Source organism: Sturnira hondurensis, unplaced genomic scaffold (assembly GCF_014824575.4).
Source record: "Sturnira hondurensis isolate 20B ecotype Veracruz unplaced genomic scaffold, ASM1482457v3 Scaffold0004136, whole genome shotgun sequence".
Classification (NCBI taxonomy): domain Eukaryota; kingdom Metazoa; phylum Chordata; class Mammalia; order Chiroptera; family Phyllostomidae; genus Sturnira; species Sturnira hondurensis.
In genome coordinates this window covers 3954003-3973007 of record NW_028076767.1, presented here as the reverse complement: position 1 = coordinate 3973007, position 19005 = coordinate 3954003, and the positions used below count along the sequence as shown (strand labels likewise).

The window sequence follows — 19005 nt, the reverse complement described above, 5'->3', positions numbered from 1 at the left end:
AATGTATCCAAAAGTTACATTCTAAGTTCAGGTGATGATTCCCTTACTCTTGAGTTGTTTTAGCTATATTAAGGGTGATATTTTTCCCTTCTTATTCCACATAGGATTTTCAGTACATTGTGCTTTGCTCAGAAGTGTACCTTCAGCAAATTAGTGTTGAGTAATAAAAGTCTAGAGCTGAAGCGTCAGAATTGGTTCTCATTTTCTATAACACACATCGAAGTATAATCACTTTTTGAGTCTTTCTGCAGAATTTAGATTGGCTAAGTGCACAGGTATTTTAGTGGGAAGCGGGTAAAACCCATATGCTTTCTTTGATTGGAATAGAAAATGATCTTCATGAGTATTGTCAGATACACATTTATCTGCCTGTGTAGTAGACCCCTAGTTTCAGTTTATTTCCAACTTTCCTGGTCCTGGTATATACTATCTTGTCTTCATACAGGGGTGGGCAAGAGTAGGTTTACGGTTGTCAGTACTCAAAACACAGTTTATTCTTGCATTATTATTTATTTCTTATTACTTATTATTAACAACTGTAAGCTCACTTTTGCCTACCCTTTACTTTGAGGCTGCTATTTACAGAGTTGACAGTCATACTAATTAGCTTTGAAAAGATTTAAATTTTTTCACACCTTCACCAATCTCAGTTAATCTTAGTTTCTTAATGCATAACCCTTGAGGCTTTGTTATATACAATTTTATTTCATGAAAATAGGAGTAAAGATGTATTTTTTTGAAAGTATCATTTATTAGGAGACATTTCAAATTGAAGGTTGAACAGACTTATTTTTCATTTCTTTTTTAGAGACATTAAAAATAGTTAAGTCTAAATGTTCTTTCAAGGAAAAGTCTAATATTTACTTGTGTTTGCAGAACTCAGCGTAGTCTGAATGGTCCTTTTGCTCCAGGGCTGGAGATCACTTCTAAACTATTTATAGTATCACATGATGCGAAGTTGCTTTTCAGTGCTGGACATTGGGATAATAGCATTCAAGTGATGTCACTTACAAAAGGCAAAATTATTTCACACAATATCAGACATATGGGTAAGCATTAACTTTTTTCCTCTAAAAACACACAAATTTCTCTGTTTTTTTCTAACTATAAAAGTAGTATATATTTCTTAGGAAAAAATATTACATTTTACTATTGAGGCTGAGTAAAGTTCTTGATAGAACAGTGTTATGAACACTGTATGCTTTATTTAAGAGTGTCTAATATATTTTGGGTATATCAAGTACCATATAAATTAAATACAGCTTTATAGCATTTTAAAGATGTTAGACTAAGTCTTTTTTTAAAATTTTGGTTGATAGAAATGAGAATTTTAAGACAAAATGTCTTTAAAAATCTGTTATAATTGATTAATACATAAACTGTCCTATGATATATTAATAGTGAAACATGAAAGAAGTGAAATTGTTGAATGTTCCTTAACCTGGTATTTCTTAGTGTCTCAGTCATCAGTATAAGAATGAAATGAGTATATTTTTCCTCAATAAACCTAATAGGAAAGGGAATGGAGTTTCCCACTACTTGTGTATCACTAACTTCTAAGATGCCGCTTAGTTCAGGCTTTTACAATTTAGGAAAAATGTATTTTACCTTGTGAATTTATGGTGTAATTTTTTAAGTCACATATTGTATAGGATTGCAGTTCCAATGGGAGGAAGGTGAATGGGGATGAGAGAGCAGAGAAGTGTATCAAAATTGATTGGGCCTTTGTTTCAAGCTACTAGACCTCGTGCCAATATTCTGGCTGGCATACCGCAGCCCAGTGTCTGCACTTCACCGGCGAAGGCTGCGGGACCTTTTTCCCATAGAGCTCCCCTGGCTGCTGCAGATGAGAATAAGTCTACCAAGACATGATCTGCTTGGGGAGGAAAGGCTGACCAGTCTCTCAGAGGAGAAGGGTCTTGAGCCTCTCTTTCAGTGGGCTTTTATTGAGTTTAGCTTGCATAGGGATGCATATCAAAGAAAGGAGGCATGGTTTACAGATAACATCTCTGGGATCAGGGGGTCCTTTTTGAGTCAGGGTCTGGTAGACAGGGCAACGCCAATCGGCTGTAAAACCTTGGGAAACAAACTTATTTTGTGCTTGGACCCTTAACATTTAAATTGAGGACTTTCTTAGCAAAGCAGGTTTCACAGGACTTTATGCATTCTTTCTTAAGCCTGATCATCATCACCACTCCCCCACTCCTCCCCCCCCCCCCCACATACACACTGGGAACTGCCTGTTGTAGCACAGGGCCACACCTCCCTTCAGCATTGTTTCAGACCTGAATCACACAGGGGAAGCAAGACAGCCAAGAGATTAGGAGATTTTTATAGATAGATTGAGGACTCAGGCTATGATAAAGCCAAGGGGTGAAGGTCTTTTGTCCTTCTTCCACAATCCCCTGATCCTTCCCTGATGGCCCCTTTGTGACTATGCCTGTCTTAGGTGGTTTGTTCCTTGAGGCATCTTACCTGTCATCTTGACTATCCAGCCACCCTCCAGGAGCCAAGCAGGGTGAAGTAGATGGGGCAGAGGCTGTACCCCTGTTGGGAGGATAAGTTTTGTCTCCTTAGTAGCTTGTGGTCCCAAGGTCCCCTAGTTGTGGGGCCTTTTCACCTGTTGGTGGGGTTACAGCTCCTGAAACCAGGCAGGATGGTTCCCAACAGAAGGGTGGCCTCAGAGAAAGTTCTTGTACGTGATTTTAATACTGCTGCTTCTTTGAGTCACTCTTTCTCAATGATTTTGCAGCACCAGTGCTGTATTTCTCCATTAAAACAACTGGTTTAGTAATAGTTTGAGCATAAAGTAAAATTGCTCTTTGTTCCAGCAAAACCAAGTCATTTTTTTTTAATTTATTTTTCTTCTTACAGATATCGTGACTTGTTTAGCTACCGACTACTGTGGAATACATTTGATTTCTGGTTCCAGAGATACTACATGTATGATATGGCAAATAACACAGCAGGTAATTATGCACTTAAATACTCAGCTCCAATCAGAGATTTACCCTGGAAATACTGTTGAGATGTTGGTGAATTGTTCTCTTGGGTTGAATGATTATTTGAGCTCCTTTGCATTCTTTTACTCCCCATTCTGCCCTGTCCTAAATCACCACATTTTCCCTAGGTTTGTTGACTGATTCTTGACCTTTTATCCTATCACTTTCCAGAAACTCTTCTTTGTTAACTTCTTCTAGGAAAATGATTATTTTTCTTATCCTGTTAACATAATATTCCTGTTTTCCTTTCAGTAGGACTACTAGAAATTATAGATTTATAATTTTTATCAACTTTATTTTACTCTTATAATAATGTTGGTTCAGGGAAGTATCTTTTTTATTTATAGCTTCTGGATTTTTTTTACCTTGTTTAATAGGCTTTCTCCCCTTCCAAATTTATTAAATATTAACTAAAAATTCTCTTGTAATACTTTTCTTATTTTATTGTTTTACATTTCAATCTTTAATTCGTTGGTAATTAGTTTTTATATGTTATATATAACATGCATATATTTATATCCTAGATTCTGTGTTCTATACACAAAATACATATTCTCTATTCTGTAACAATATACATGATTTTTTTACTTCTGGGTGGAAGGTCATTTATAACAGCATAAATGTTTTTTGGTAATTTTTTTATTTAGGTCCTGTACTTTGTTATATTCACTTGTAATTATAATATGTTTGTTATTGTTTTGGTGGGATTTTTAAAATCATTTTTATTTCTAACTGACTATCACTACTATTGAAACAAGCTTTTAATTTCTATACAATTATTTTCTAACTAATTGTTTTACCAAGTCCTCTTACCTAGCTCTCATAATTTTTGGTATTTCTTGGCAGTTTTGAAAATAAGATCATATGAAAATAAAGGATTTTTTAAAAATATTTTCCAGCCCTGGCTGGCATAGCAGAGTAGCTTGAGCGCGGGCCTACGAACCAAAGGATTGCAGTTTGATTCCCAGTCAGGGCACATGCCTGGGTTGCAGGCCAGTTCCCAGCAGGACGCATGAGAGGCAACCATACATTGATATTTTGTCTCCCTCTCTCCTTCCCTTCCCTTCTAAAGATAAATAAATAAAAATCTTCTAAAAATTAAAAAATATATATTTTCCAATGTGCTAATTATTTCATTTTCTTATCCTGTTACATTATTATCTAATGTAATGAGGTAAGAAAATTATAGTTAGCTTTCCTGCTTTAAGTCTGATGTTGGTGAGGTGCCTTTACTATGTGCCATTTAGTACACTGTTTGCTATTGGGTTTCACTTGTCGTGGTTTTTAACATTTAAGTAGTTACCTTCCTTTTATGTTTTTTTCCTTTGGTAACTTTTTAGTTTTAATAAAATTCCAATTTACAGAAAAGTTTTTAAAAAGTAGTATATTTTTGCTATCCATTTGTTTATCCTAATCCCTGTTTTTTCTCCTTTCCTTCTCCTCGCCTACCATCTTATTTTTTTCTGAACAGTTTTAAAGTTAGAGACATATTCCTTTACCCCTAAATACTTGAGTGTGTATTTTCTAAGAACTAAGACACTCTTAACACATAACCACAGTGTAGTTATCAAAATGAAAACGCTTAGCATTTATGCAATACCATTATCTGGTCCGTAGTTCATGTTCTAATTTTGTGAGTAGTCCCTGTAGTGTCCTTTGCAGCTATTTTTCCCAGTTTCTCTTCCTTTTTTAATTTATAGTTTTCCTCTTTCTTTTTCTTAATGTATTATTTTGAGACATGTCTTAGGTTGAACTATCCTTGAATTCTTATGATAAACCCATATATTTTGTGATGTATTATATTTTACTGTAGGATTTTATTTACTGGTGCTTTAATTATTTCTCTACTTGTGAGCAAAATCTATTTTTATTTTTCTCTACCATGTTTAATATTGGGATATACAGCCTTTATGAAATGAATTTGAGAAGGGTCCATGTTTCTCTGTAACTTCAGTTGCTTAAATAATATAGGAATGACCTGATTTTTAAAAATTACATCCAGTGTGCTAAGCACTCAGGCACCCTTACAGGAAGACAAATGTGTCCTGGATGATAGAGTGTAAAGGAGACGTCATCCACCTCAGGTAGTACAGGTAGAAGATGTGGACAGTTATCCAGGATAATCATAACACAGATATCATGTTAACTACTCAAGCATCTATATCACAGGAAGCGAGACTCATATACAGGCAAAGCATGTCAAAAGCAGATGAAGAAATCTTCTGAAAGGAAACAACTCAAGTACAGGGACATTCCAGCAATAATATTATGGTATTAGAGGAACATCATAAGAATACTGATTCAGTAAAATAGGACCTCAAAAATGAAATTATAAAATGCATTTTAGGATGAAAAGGGAGATTGCAGAAGAATCAAACTGAGATTCAGACCAATGCCATTACAAACACAGTAAGTCCAAAGCTGAACAGTGAGGGACAGATTTGATGTGGCTAAAAATAAAATTATTAGCATGGAAGATAGAATTAATGTAGTAATCAAAGAGAATACAAATATAAAAAAAATCATTAAAGCAATTAGAAAAAGATTGACTGCTGTAGAAATCAGACAAGTTAGTATAAAGATAATTGATGTCCCTGAAATTGATGTTCTCCAATAAATGAAAAAGAGAACGCATTCAGAAATGTAATGCAAAATGTTTCTTCAAAGTGAAGGGACAATAAATATCTAGATGGAAAGGGCAAACAACATACCTGTTAAAATTAATCCAAAATAATCAACTTTGAAATTATTCAGATTAAGTTTTTTAGCTACCAAAGATTGGGACAACAAGAATGAATATTTTGAACAGAATCAGTGGTGAGAACTAGATGCAGTATTGGTTTGTAATTAGACAGTTAGAATACAGCAAACTTTTTAATAGAAATGGCCTACAAGAAAATTACCTTTGCTTTTCTGTTCTAATACCAGGGAGGTGTTCCTGTGGGCTTAGCATCTAAACCCTTTCAGATTCTGTATGGACACACTGATGAGGTATTGAGTGTCGGCATCAGCACTGAGCTCGACATGGCAGTGTCAGGATCAAGGGTAAGATTTCACCTTTAAGAAGTGCTATTGTCTTCATTGGTGTGGCTCGGTTGGTTGAAGCATCCTTTTATAAACTGAGGGATAATGGGTTCAATTCCCTGTCAGGGCTCCTTACATATGTTGCAGGTTCAGTTCTCTGTCAGGGCATGTGCAGGAGGCCAACCAATCAGTGTTTCTCTCCTCCTTTCTGCCTCCCCCCTTCTCTAAAGTCAGTAAGCATGTTCTTGGGTGAGGATTTAAAAAATGTTATTTTTTCTATAAATTTAGAAACAATGTTTATAGCTATATTTTTGGTAGGGGAATATGTAAAAGTATAGAAATTTTATACTCTGTGTAGGACTTTGCAAAAGTAGAAAACTGCAGGAAGTATAAACTTAAAAAGATAATTATATTTGGGGAATTTACTGGTCTTACTGGTTAAAAAGAACAGGGTATTTTATGAAATAAAACACTATTTGAAATTTCAAGATTTGAATTTTTCCTAAGGTACATGTGTTTATGGTAAAATAAACATTTTCTCAGAAACTTTCCCACATTTCTTTTTCCAACCCACTGTTTTTTTTGTTTTGATTTTTTTCTTTGTTTTTTTCATTTTCTAATATTTTCTATTTGTAGGATGGCACTGTGATTATACATACTATTCAGAAAGGTCAGTACATGAGGACTTTACGACCACCTTGTGAGAGTTCTCTGCTCCTGACCATTCCCAATTTGGCTATATCTTGGGAAGGACATATTGTCATCTACTCCAGCATTGAAGAAAAGACCACCCTCAAGGTAGCAAACAGTTAGATGGAATAGGGCTAGACTATAAGCTTGTGTTTTCCTTTCCAAATTATATATGAAGTATTTTGAGGAAGGAAAGAAAACCATGTTTGAAAAAGGATATTTTTCTTTCATCATTCGATTTGTTCATTTTTTACCATTAGCTTACCCTATCACAATCTTGGCTTCATGTTTGTATTTTTTAAGGATTTCTATTGGCATGTATAATATATAATTTTCATAATAATTTCTGGTTATGTGGGATTTCACAAGCTTAAGTGAAAATTATAACCAAACTAATTTCTTTTTGCACAAGGTACAGTATGTATGCATAAACAAGCCATGAATATTTTATGTTTATTTGTCTTTTCAAAAATTTGAAAAAAATAAATAAAACTTTTTAAAATTTAAGAGAATCTAAGAATCTATTTAAGAATATAGAAGGTGTTTCTTTGCAGGGGGGCACTGGATGAGATGTTAATTCTTTTGGAGGAGTAAGTTCTTATTTAATATTTATTTGCTTGGCAATCTGATTTGAAATCACTTCAGTAATATTGCTTACACACTTTCTTTTTAACTATAACCAGTGTTTACTCCAGCATTTTAAACCCAATAATCACTGTTATAGTCATCATTTTAATTAATAGTGTTGAAACTGGGTTCTAAGTTGAGATAATTAAATTTCATTTATCTAATCTTTGCAGGATAAGAATGCATTACATCTGTTTTCTGTAAATGGAAAGTATCTAGGGTCTCAAGTCCTAAAGGAACAAGTATCAGATATATGCATAATTGGAGAACACATTGTCATGGGCAGTTTACAAGGGTTCCTGTCCATAAGAGATCTCCACAGGTAAATAGTAAGAATTATTGAAGTAACACCTTAAAAGGTGGTAGTACTTTCAGCTCTGGCTGCTGTGGCTCAGTGGATTGAGTGTTGGCCTGTGAACCCAAGGGTCGCCAGGTCGATTCCCAATCAGGGCACATGCCTGGGTTGCAGGCCAGGTCCCCAGTGGGGAGTGTGTGAGAGGCAGCCACACGTTGATGTTTCCCTCTTTCTCCCTCCCTTCTCCTCGCTCTAAAAATAAATAAATAAAATCTTAAATAAATAGATAAGTAAATGTAGTTTTTTTAACCGAGAGTAAAAATCAACAATCAAAGGTTTCTAATCTTTTGATTTATCATTTATTATGACCACATCTTTTTTGGCAACTGTGAAAAATGGGGAAGCTAATGTATTTTCAGATTAATAAATGAAATACCAATGTAAATCTTTAAATGTAGAAAAGTTTATGCTGTGTATATTTTACCCCAATTAAAAAAATTGTTTTTAGCCCTGGCTGGTGTAGCTCAATGGATTGGGCATGGGCTGCAAACCAAGGGGTCACTGGTTTGATTCCTAGTGAGGGCACATGCCAGGGTTGCAGGCCAGGTTCCCAGTGGGGGCCACATGACAGGCAAGTGCGCATTGACATTTCTCTCCCTCTCTTTCTCCCCCACTTCCCTTTTCTCTAAAAATAAAAAAAAATAATTTTTTTTAAATAGCCAGGAAGTACTAGCCCCGGATGAAAGATTTCAAAATTGTTCCAATTACAGTTTGAATTTTTACAAACTAAAGATAGGGTTTAAAATTTTTTTTAATTGTGGTAAAAAACCTAAAAATTTTAAGGCTAATGGATTTGTTTAAAATTGAGTGTACTATATGCATAAAATTGGTGGAGAATCTTGTTATTTAATGCAGCGAAGAAGGATTGTCAGCAATGTTTGAATAGTAGATATGTTTCATGTTTCCTATATGAACACACCATTCTTTTTTCTCTTTATAAACAATGTATTGTGGCTTATTTATATTCCTCAAATTTATCTTGGCCTTTCCAAAAACCTTTTTTAGAAAATATTTCCTGATCCAAGATGTTCTGCCTTATTGCATTGAATAAGAATCTCTTCTATACCAATACTTCTTTTCTATTTTTGTAGTTTTCTTCTCTATTTCATCTTTCTTCTTTGGTAGAGCATTGAGACATGATTCCAATCATATTGATCCAGAATTTTGTTTTACAACTCTAATTTCAGGGTATTGTTAATAAGAAAATCCCCAATTAGAAAAATCAGTGGAATATTTTAGCAGGTTAGTGTAGAACATGTTAATTGCATCATAGGATTTTTATTTCCTAATTATAAAAGCTGTGACTATTCCTAGTGATGTATTATATTTCATATCATATTTTAAATATATAGAGTCGGGCACAAATAGTGCCCCTTTTTATTACAAAATCTTAGGCATGTAATTCTGTAATATAACAATATCACATTCAAGCATACCATTTGATGTTTTAGGTGAAAAGTTCAAATTAAAACTATAAATTATTCATTTATATTATTACCCTGCCAACCACACTCAAGCATGCATTACTTCTGCCAGACCCTGTATATTATTTTATATTCTATTTATATGTTTTATACGTCACATCTTTTTAAAATTATATTTTGTTGATTATGCTGTTACCATTGTCCCAATTTTTTCTGCCATTGCCCCTTTCCACCCAGACCCCCTCATCTCCTTTAGGTGATCCCCACACCGTTGTCCATGTCCATGAGTCATTGCATATTTGTTCTTTGCTTACTCTCTTCCCTATGCTGTACTTTACATCCCCATGACTATACTGTAACTACCAGTTTGTGATTCTTAATCCCTTCACCTTTTTCATCATTCCCTCCCCAATACTCTTCCCATCTGGCAGCCAACCATCAAAATCATTCTCTGTGTCTGTGATTATGTTTATATTCTGCTTATTTATTTTGTTTAGATTTATTTGTTAATATGTATTTATTGTGACTTTATTCTCATATTTTTTTCTTCTTCTTAAAGAACGCCTTTTAACATTTCACAGACCACTGGTTTGGTGATGGTGAACTCCTTTAGCTTTTCTTACCTGGGAAGCTCTTCATCTGTCCTTTTTTAAAAACTATATTTTATTGATTATGCTATTACAGTTGTCCTTTTTTCCTCCCTTTGTCCCCCTCTGCCCTGCACTGCCCTTCAATGAGCATTCCTCCACCGCTTAGTTCATGTCCTTGGGTCGTACATATAAGTTCTTTGGCTTCTCCTTTCCTATACTGTTCTTAACCTCTCCCTGTCTATTTTGTACCGACCATTTATGCTTCTTATCCCTAAACCTTTTCCTCCATTCTCCCCACTCCTTGCTGATAGCCCTCTATGTGATCTCCATTTCTAGTTGTTTACTTGCTTTGTTTTTGTTTTTTTAGGTTCAGTTGTTGATAGTTGTGAGTTTGTTGTCATTTTACTGTTCATAGTTTTTGGCCTTCTTCTTTTCCTTAGATAAGTCACTTCAACATTTCATATTAGTAAGGGTTTTGTGATGATGAGCTTCTTTAACTTGATCTTATCTGAGAAGCACTTTATCTGCGCTTCCATTCTAAGTGAAAGCTTTGCTGGATAGAGTAATCTTGGATGTAGGTCCTTGCCTTTCATGACTTTGAATACTTCTTCCCAGCCCCTTCTTGCCTGCAATGTTTCTTTTGAGAAATCAGCTGACAGTCTTATGGGAACTCCTTTGTAAGTAACTGTCTCCTTTTTTCTTGCTGCTTTGAAGATTCTGTCCTTATCTTTAATCTTGGGTAATTCTATTATGATGTGCCTTAATGTGTGCTTCCTTGGGTCCAACTTCTTTGGAACTCTCTGAGCTTCCTGGACTTCCTGAAAGTCTTATTTATTTTGCCAGATTAGGGAAGTTCTCCTTCATTATTTTTTCACATAAGGTTTCGATTTGTTGCTCTTCCTCTTCTCCTTCTGGCACCCTTCTGATTCAGATGTTGGAATGTTTATAGATGTCCTGTAGGTTCCTAGGCTTCTCCCCTTTTTTTGAATTCTTGTTTCTTCATTCTGTTCTGGTTGGATGTTTATTTCTTCCTTTTGCTCCAGATGATTGATTTGAGTCCTGGTTTCCTTCCCTTCACTGTTGGTTCCGTGTATATTTTTCTTGATTTCACTTTGCATAACCTTCAATTTTTCCTCTATTTTATGACCATACTCAATCATTTCTGTGAGCTTCCTGATTACCAGTGTTTTAAACTCTGCATCTGATAGGTTGGGCATCTCTTCATTGCTTAGCTGTATTTTTTCTGGAGCTTTGATCTGGTTTTTTTTTTTTTTTCATTTGGGCCATTGTTTTTGTCTTGGCATGCCTATTACGTAGTAAGGGGCAGAGCCTTAGGTATTCACCAGAGTGGAGCAACCCACATCACTGTGTTGTGACTCTGTATGTGGGAGAGGGGTCCAAGAGGAAACAGTGCCACTTGTTATGCTCTCTGCCAGATTTCAGTCACTTCCCCAGCTACCCACAAGCAAATTGGGCCCTTCTGGTGCTGATTCCAAGGTGGGTGGGTTTGTATATGTTCTAGGACTCTGTGGGTTTCTCCAACGAACTCTCCTGTGAGGCTGGGAGTTTCTCCCAATGCCACAGCCCTCACAAGTTTTTACAGCCAGAGGTATTGGCTTTAGTTCCATGCACTCGCTCCCTAGTTATTCCTTCCTGTTTATCTGCACTCAGATGTGGGACTACCCGGCCTACCAGGTGCCGCCTCACCCACCTGCAGTCCTCCAGCCATCACCTTGCTGCATGTCCTCTCTGCCCTTTCTGTGTGTCTCTGCCCCTCTTACCATTCTGTATGAATGTTTCTTCTTTAACTCCTTGGATGTTGGACTTCCGTACAGTTTGATTTTCTGGCAGTTTCTGGTTGTTTTGTTTTAAATTTGTTGTTGTCCTTCTTTTGGTTGTGCTAGGAGGTAAAGTGTATCTATCTACTCCTCCATCGTGGCCAGAAGTCTCTTAATCTCGTTTGATTCTAAACGATAGCTTTGTTAGGTAGAATAATCTTGATTGTATGTCCTTGTTTTTCATCACTTTGAATATTTGTTGCCAATCCCTTTTAGCCTGCAGAATTTCTTTTGAGAAATCAATTGACAGTGTTATGGGAGCTCCCTTGTAGGAAATTAACTGCTTTTCTCTTGTTGCTTTTAAGATTCTCTTCTTGCACCCTGGCTGGTGTAGCTCAGTGGATTGAGTGTGGGCCTGCGAACCAAACAACTGTGGTTCAATTCACAGACAGGGTACATGCCTGGGTTGCAGGCCAGTTCCCAGCAGGGGGCACATGAGAGGCAAGCATACATTGATGTTTCTCTCCCTTTCTCCTTCCCTTCTCCTTTAAAGATAAATAAATAAAATCTTTTTAAAAATGTAAAAAAAAAAGATTCTCTTTTTGCCTTTAACCTTTGGCATTTTAGTTATGATTGTCTTGTTGAGGGGCTCTCTGGGTTCATCTTGTTTGGGACTCACTGCACTTCCTGAACTTGTATGTGTATTCCTTCACCAGGTTAGGGAAGTTTTCTGTCATTTTTTCAAATGGGTTTTCAATTTCTTGCTCTCGTCTCCTTCTACCACCTCCATGATGCAAATGTTGATTAAGTTGTCCAAGAGGCTCTTTACATTTTCCTCATTTTTTTAGTTTTTTTTTTTTTTTGTTATTCTGATTTGGTTTTTTTGTTTGTTTGTTTGCTTCCTCCTACTTCAGATTGCTGATTTGAATCTTCACTTCATGTGCTCTACTGTTGATTCTTGTAAATCTTTTTTTACTTTAATCAGTGTATCCTGTGTTTCTGGCAGGATCTTTTTTATGACATTGATGTCCTCACTAAGTTCCTAGAACATCCTTATAACCAGTGTTTTGAACTCTGCCTCTGATCGCGTATCTCCATTTTGTTTAGTCCTTTTTCTGGAGTTTTGATCTCTTCTTTCATTTGGGCCATGTTTCTTTGTCTCCTCACTTGGCAGTCTTTCTGTGTTTGTTTCTATGTATTATGTAGAGCTGCTGTATCTCCCAGGCTTGGTAGAGTGGCCTAATGTAGTAGGTGTCCTGTAGGACCCAGTGGTACAATCTTCCCTATTCATCAAGCTGGGTACTCAAGGTGTGCCCACTGTGTGGGCTGTGTACACTTTCCTGTTGTAGTTGAGCCTTTATTGCTGTTGGCATATCCAAGGTACCACCTGTGTTCTGTGTGGGGGTCACACAGCACAAGCTACAAAGCAGTCTGCAGATGGCTGCTACTTGTGCTGGGCTTCGAGGTGCCCAGGTGAACCCAAAGCTAACTGCTGCTAGTGCTGGTTCTGGAGCAACTTAGTGAGAGGTATGGGACTCGCTGAAGCCAGATGCTGCTTGTTTGAGAGAATTTAGGAGAATTTGAATCATGTCAAGACAAGCCATTTGTATGGGAAGGCCACTGGAAACAGCTTTGGTGGGCCTGAAAGTTGGGTGGGGCAGGGCCTCAGAAAATCACCATTGTGGGGCAAACAGTGTGAGCCGGGATGATGGAGTCTCAGATATGGCACTCACCTGCCACCTCTGTGGTTCTCTTGGGGGATGCCTAGAAAAGGAACAGTGGGCTCTTCCAGCGCTTCTCTCTGGGAAAAAGCTGCCTCCAGCTCTTGCCCTGATGCTGGACAATTCAGTTCCTCCCCATATGTCTCTGGTGCCTTTCAATCTGCTGCCTCCATGTTGGAGCTCAGAGGGAGTGGATCTGTGTAAGTCTGTGCATGGTTCCTTTAAGAGGAACTGCCTGAAGTCTAGTGGTTCTGTCTTCCACAGCCTGAGTCTCTGCTGGTTTTTATGTCCAGAGTTATAGCAACTTCTCTTCCTGGCACTGGAACCCTGGGCTGGGGGGCCTGGTATGGGGCTGGGACTCTTTGCTCCTGAGGTATCCCTCCTGATTTTTATCTAACACATGTAGGTGTGGAGCTAGCCCATTCTGCGTCCCTTCCCCTCCTACAGTCTTGATGTGGTTTATTCTTTAGTTTTAAACTATTCTTTATTCTCATAGTTTTAGGACTTCCATTCAGCTCAATTTCTGATGGGTCTTATTCAGCTCAATTTCTAATGATGGTTTTATAGTTCAGCTGTAATTTTGATGTGCTACCTCTTTTTTAAGACAAAGTAAATAAATCAGTTTTATTGACCTTATCCCCCTATACTTGTTGAGCTTTTACACCTTTTTATCCAATGTTAACTTGTAATCAACAAGATAAAAATCATTTCATAAGAACTCATATATATGGTCAGAAGAACAACAGATGTTGAGAATAAAGAAGTATTTAAGTAGTGCTATAAATGCGGACCTTGTATGAGGCACACAGACTTTCTGAAGCTGAATCCTACATCTTTGAAATTAGAATGCAGAACTCGTCTGATTAAGTTAATTTCCAGGTATAAGATTCTAAAAATCTATTATATGTCCATTAATTATGTGCCTGTTTTTTCTCTTCTAGTTTGAATCTCAGTGTCACCCCATTAGCTATGCGATTGCCTATCCATTGTGTTTGTGTAACCAAAGAATACAGCCACATTCTCGTAGGATTAGAAGATGGAAAATTGATTGTAGTGGGTGTTGGCAAGCCAGCAGAGGTAAAACCTAGTGAAGAAATTCGTTTCCTGTACTGTGTGGTGTTCCTTTGGTTCTTCTCTGTTCCTGCTGAATCAAGAGTATCTGTTATGGATACACAAATTTTAAAAATTTGATTTTTCAAAGGGCAATAAAATAAAGTCAGTATTCAAGAATGATGCTAGTATTATCATTAAAAGCACACATATGGCAGTTTCCATCTGTCACTCCAGGTGAATAAGAATGGTTTTCTATTCTCTCTTTCTAAATCTAGATTCGAGACTACTTCTTGGATTTTTAGTATATAAAAGCCTTTAAAAAAATAAAATGTGGGGCCTGTCTCTGTACCAGCAGGACAAGACCCTGAAGAATTTCAACCAGCCCCACCATCTGCCATCTCCTTCTATACATGCCTGTGGCCACAGAACTGAGGTGTCTAATAAAAGCAATTTTAAAAAATGAAATATAGACACAAACAATAAAGCTACTTTATTTTTTTTATATTAGTTTTATTTGTAATCATCTCAAATTGGGTATTGAAAATGTCTGTTAACAGGAAAATAAATAAATTCAGGATAATTGTTTAATGTAATACTTCCCACCAACAAATTCCTGAAACATAACAACATAAGGTTAAATTTTAGTATGCTTATTGAAAGAAGGAAGATATAAAAGAACACATACTGAATGATTCCATTTATATGAAGTTCAAGAACATGCAGAACTAATCTGTATAAAACTGTATTTTAACAAATACCCAACATGATTGTATATCAGTTGTCCTCTTATAAAAGCATCATTTTTTACTTGGAACCACAAATATCCCATATAATGTGCTAATTCTCAATGAATTTTCTATAGTCACTGAATTAATTTGCCAGTAGTTTATCAGTTATTGAATATTCCAATATCTTAATTCTAACACTGTTCTTAAGAAAACTTAATAGCAGCTACACCAAGTAATTTGGTGATTATTCTGGAAAATTTATTGTTAAATCACATCAAATTAAGCACTATGAATTTTTATTAATATAATTGGTCTTTTATGAGAAGTCTAAAATATGATTTCTGGCCCTGGCTGGTGGATTAAGTGCCGGTCTGAGAACCGAAAGGTTGCTGGTTCTATTCCCAGTCATGGCACATGCCTGGGTTGCAAGCCAGGTCTCTGGTTGCGGGCATGTGAGAGGCAACCAGTGATGTATCACACACATGGCTGATTCTCTCCCTCTCTTCCCATCTTTATAAAAATAAATAAATAGAATCTTTTAAAATTATTTAAAAAATAAATTTCCCAGATACATAGTTCCTTCCTGTTCTCTGCTAATGAGATTCCTTAACTCTGCTCAGAGTGGACTCTGAGTATGCTTCACTTTCTGTGGTTTATCCAAGTGCCTTTTAAAAAAATTTGTCAGTTTTTTATTTTACTGAAGTTTTAAAAATGAAATGACCCTATTTTCTTTTAAGATTTGATTGGGGGAAAGGTGCCTAACCAACTTCATTTTATAGGCCTAAATCAGTGTTATGTAATATTTACCAAGTAAGTTTTTGTCCTTGTTGAAATATTTATATAGTCTGCAACACAAAGAATAATATGACTTGTGTGTAGATGTTGAATATAGGTATTTTTATCTTTTTATATTTTTGTATGTATCAGTTGAATTATGGATCTACTTTAGTAAATAATCAAATTTAATAATTTGAATCTTCCTGTATGACTGTAGAAATTAAATAGATCATTATGAAAAAATACTTTTTAAGATCTATTTTTATCTAAAAGGTCAAAATCTTGATTAATGTGTATTTTTAAAACATGCATCAGTTTTATATATTATACTGTCAGTATGAAATGCATGTTTATAAATTACTATATAGTAGTAATAGATGAATGGAAATACATTTCTGGGAATACATTTGGAAACAAAAATGAAAAATAAGTTTGCCATAGTGTCTTTGCATTAGGCTTGTCTCTTTTTTTTTTAAGATTTTATTTATTTATCTTTAGAGAGGAAGGGAAGGAGAGAAGGAGAGAAATATCAATGTATGGTTGCTTCTCATTAGTTCCCTGCTGGGAACTGGCCTGCAACCCAGGCATGTGCCCTGACTGGGAATCGAACCGCAATCGTGTGGTTTGATTGATCGCGCTCAATCCACTGAGCTACACCAGCCAGGGCTAGGCTTGTCTTTTATCACTAATAAACATACCTAAGAAAATTAACCATGTAAAAAGGATGGCAGACAAAGTACCATTTAAAAGCAGGTTGCATTTGGGAAAGTAATTCCAACAAATCATATCGTTAGATTGAGAAATATTTTCGTCTAAGGCCATACCACCCTAAACGCACCCAATCTTGTATGATCTCAGAACCTTGGATGGGAGAAGTGTTTTCCATATGGGTTCCCCCCACCCCCCACTGAGAAGTATGAGGATTTTTAGAGGGATAGTTATTCATTGATGCAGTTAATAATATTTATTTGCTGAGAGGTGGGCTAGTTGGTACAAATCAAATGGTGGACAAAATGTTATTCTTACCATCAAAAAATTTACGCCATTCTTGTTTTCTAAATTACTTTTTATCATTTTATTGTTAAATATTTTTTGGGAATTTTTATATCAAATATTAAACATTTATTTTAATCAAAACATGTTACTTCTTATCCTTGTGATTGGCATTACTAGAACTTCATACAAGAGGAGAAAATCCCCAACCTTTGCATCTCCTTAGCTAGATAAAATATAATTTGAAGAGATAATTTTAATGAAGTGAAATTTTTTTTTAATACATGAAGTAAGGGAGTCTGGTAATTTTGGCATAATTGGGATAGTTTAGACACTGGCATTTGATCATTCTCAACTGAATGCCATTCAAGGTAGAGAATTTTTCTTTTGTTATTATTAATGAAGAATCATTAAATTGGTTCTGCTACCCAAACTTACATTTTCTGCATTCTACTAAATTAACATCATCTTATCAATTTCATTTATTTTTTTTCTTCCTTAATAACATCTCTCTGATTTATTTTAAACAGATGCGTTCCAGTCAACTTTCTCGAAAATTTTGGGGATCTAGCAAGCGGCTCAGCCAGATTTCCTCTGGAGAAACTGAATATAATACTCAAGATTCCAAGTGATTGTTATTTCTGTCTTCTGTCCTGGGTAACTGAAACTTGATTTACTGTTTTGTCACTTGAACCACGTCTCTCAAAAATCTGAAATTTTTCAGGGCTTTTATCCCTGAAAAGCACTTAGGGATTACCAGAGTTCGATGTGATGTGTATATAAAAATGTAGATTGTATTATTACTCACTTTAAAAATTTCCCATTAACATAAGTGAATTCAGTCTTTTTAACTAATGCTTGGTCTGCACTAAGAGTTGAAAATATATTTAATTAGATTTAGTGATTCATTTCCAATGATCATTAGATCCATTTTTAAAAATGAACTTCTAAAAGTGACAAAGTTAGATGTGATATGTTTATTATTCTAAACAGCAATATTTACCAGGTATTTAAGGTATACCTAAAAAAAAGAGAACAGATAATAAGACAGTTGGGAGACATGGCTCTTAATAATGTTGTTCTTTAGTTAATCATTTTCCTATCTACTGACCACTATATGTTTTAAAAAATCAATTTACTTATAAAACTCCTGATTGGAGATAATATTTAAAGGTATCTGTTGCATATTTAGATTTTCAAAACTCAGTATAAAATTCCAGGTTTTCACAATAAGTTGAAAATAAGACGGTTAAAACTGTACATTGGCTCATTCCAGTACTCCTTAGCACATTACTAGTGAAAATGTATTGAAATGTATTATTATTCTTAAATAATAAATGTTGAATAAGAATAAGAGAAACTAGAGATACAAAATGCTGATTGTGATTTTGACAGTTAGGTCCTTTCTGTAGCATTTGCAGCATAATTTTTATTTCCAAAGTGCAAAATTTCTTGACTTTTTCTTTACTAAGCAAATACTCTGTTTTCCTTCAGTAATGAGAAGACTTAGGAGTAATACCCAAATATATAACATTTTTCAGTAGGACTTCCATGTGAAAGGTGAATGAATAGAAGACATGTGTAACTTAAACTAGCCATCTAGATATACTAATTTTTAAAGCCACATTTTTAATGTTTTGTAAAACTTTGAGGATTATAATTAATTTTATTGTACATAGCTAGATGTTACATTGTGCCTTATTATTCAAGATTTTATAGTAAAAGTCAGATACATATATTTTGAAATTCAGAGAGAGTGTTAAACCTAGTGATTTTATAAAGTAATTTTTTGAGTTTGATCAGAGAGCTTTCACAACAGGTGTTCTTAGTTTGATATTATATTTTTTGTGGTATATATGAATCTCCTGAAATTGTGTGAAAATTTTGTTAATTGCATATTTAAAAGGAATGAATGGTTGCATGGCTTTCTTAAAGGGGTCTTTGATCAGGAAAAATGAGTGTTTTCCACATTAACAGCTTCTTAAAATAATATTCTTTTTCATTCCACAAATCATAGATTCCTTGTGTCCAATTATCATGTCAATTGAACCTTGGAAAAATTTTTCCTTGGCAAATCTTCTCTGCTGTTGCCCACATTATCTACTGCCTTTTTCTTTATGACCCTGCGAGTAAGTAAAAATTTGTCAGGAGTAAAGGATTCTGTGTAGGGAAGTTTTTTTCAATAGATTTTATTTGAGTCTGGACTAATAAAAAGTTATAAACTAAAAGAATTTTCTTCCAAA

At 35.3% G+C, this 19005-nt stretch overlaps 1 protein-coding gene across 3 annotated transcripts in view; it reads left to right on the top strand.

The window, feature by feature from the left end:
- NBEAL1 (neurobeachin like 1) overlaps nucleotides 1–18736 on the top strand; it is a 161527-nt gene extending 142791 nt beyond the window's left edge. For all 3 annotated transcript variants that reach the window (XM_037043568.1, XM_037043566.1, XM_037043567.1), the window contains 7 exons: nucleotides 877–1049; nucleotides 2875–2969; nucleotides 5931–6047; nucleotides 6663–6824; nucleotides 7517–7665; nucleotides 14153–14288; nucleotides 17293–18736. In XM_037043568.1, coding sequence (XP_036899463.1) covers nucleotides 877–1049; nucleotides 2875–2969; nucleotides 5931–6047; nucleotides 6663–6824; nucleotides 7517–7665; nucleotides 14153–14288; nucleotides 17293–17394 — 934 coding nt within the window. In that variant the 3' untranslated portion in view covers nucleotides 17395–18736. The remainder of the gene's footprint in view (nucleotides 1–876; nucleotides 1050–2874; nucleotides 2970–5930; nucleotides 6048–6662; nucleotides 6825–7516; nucleotides 7666–14152; nucleotides 14289–17292) is intronic.
- Nucleotides 18737–19005: the final 269 nt, after the last annotated feature.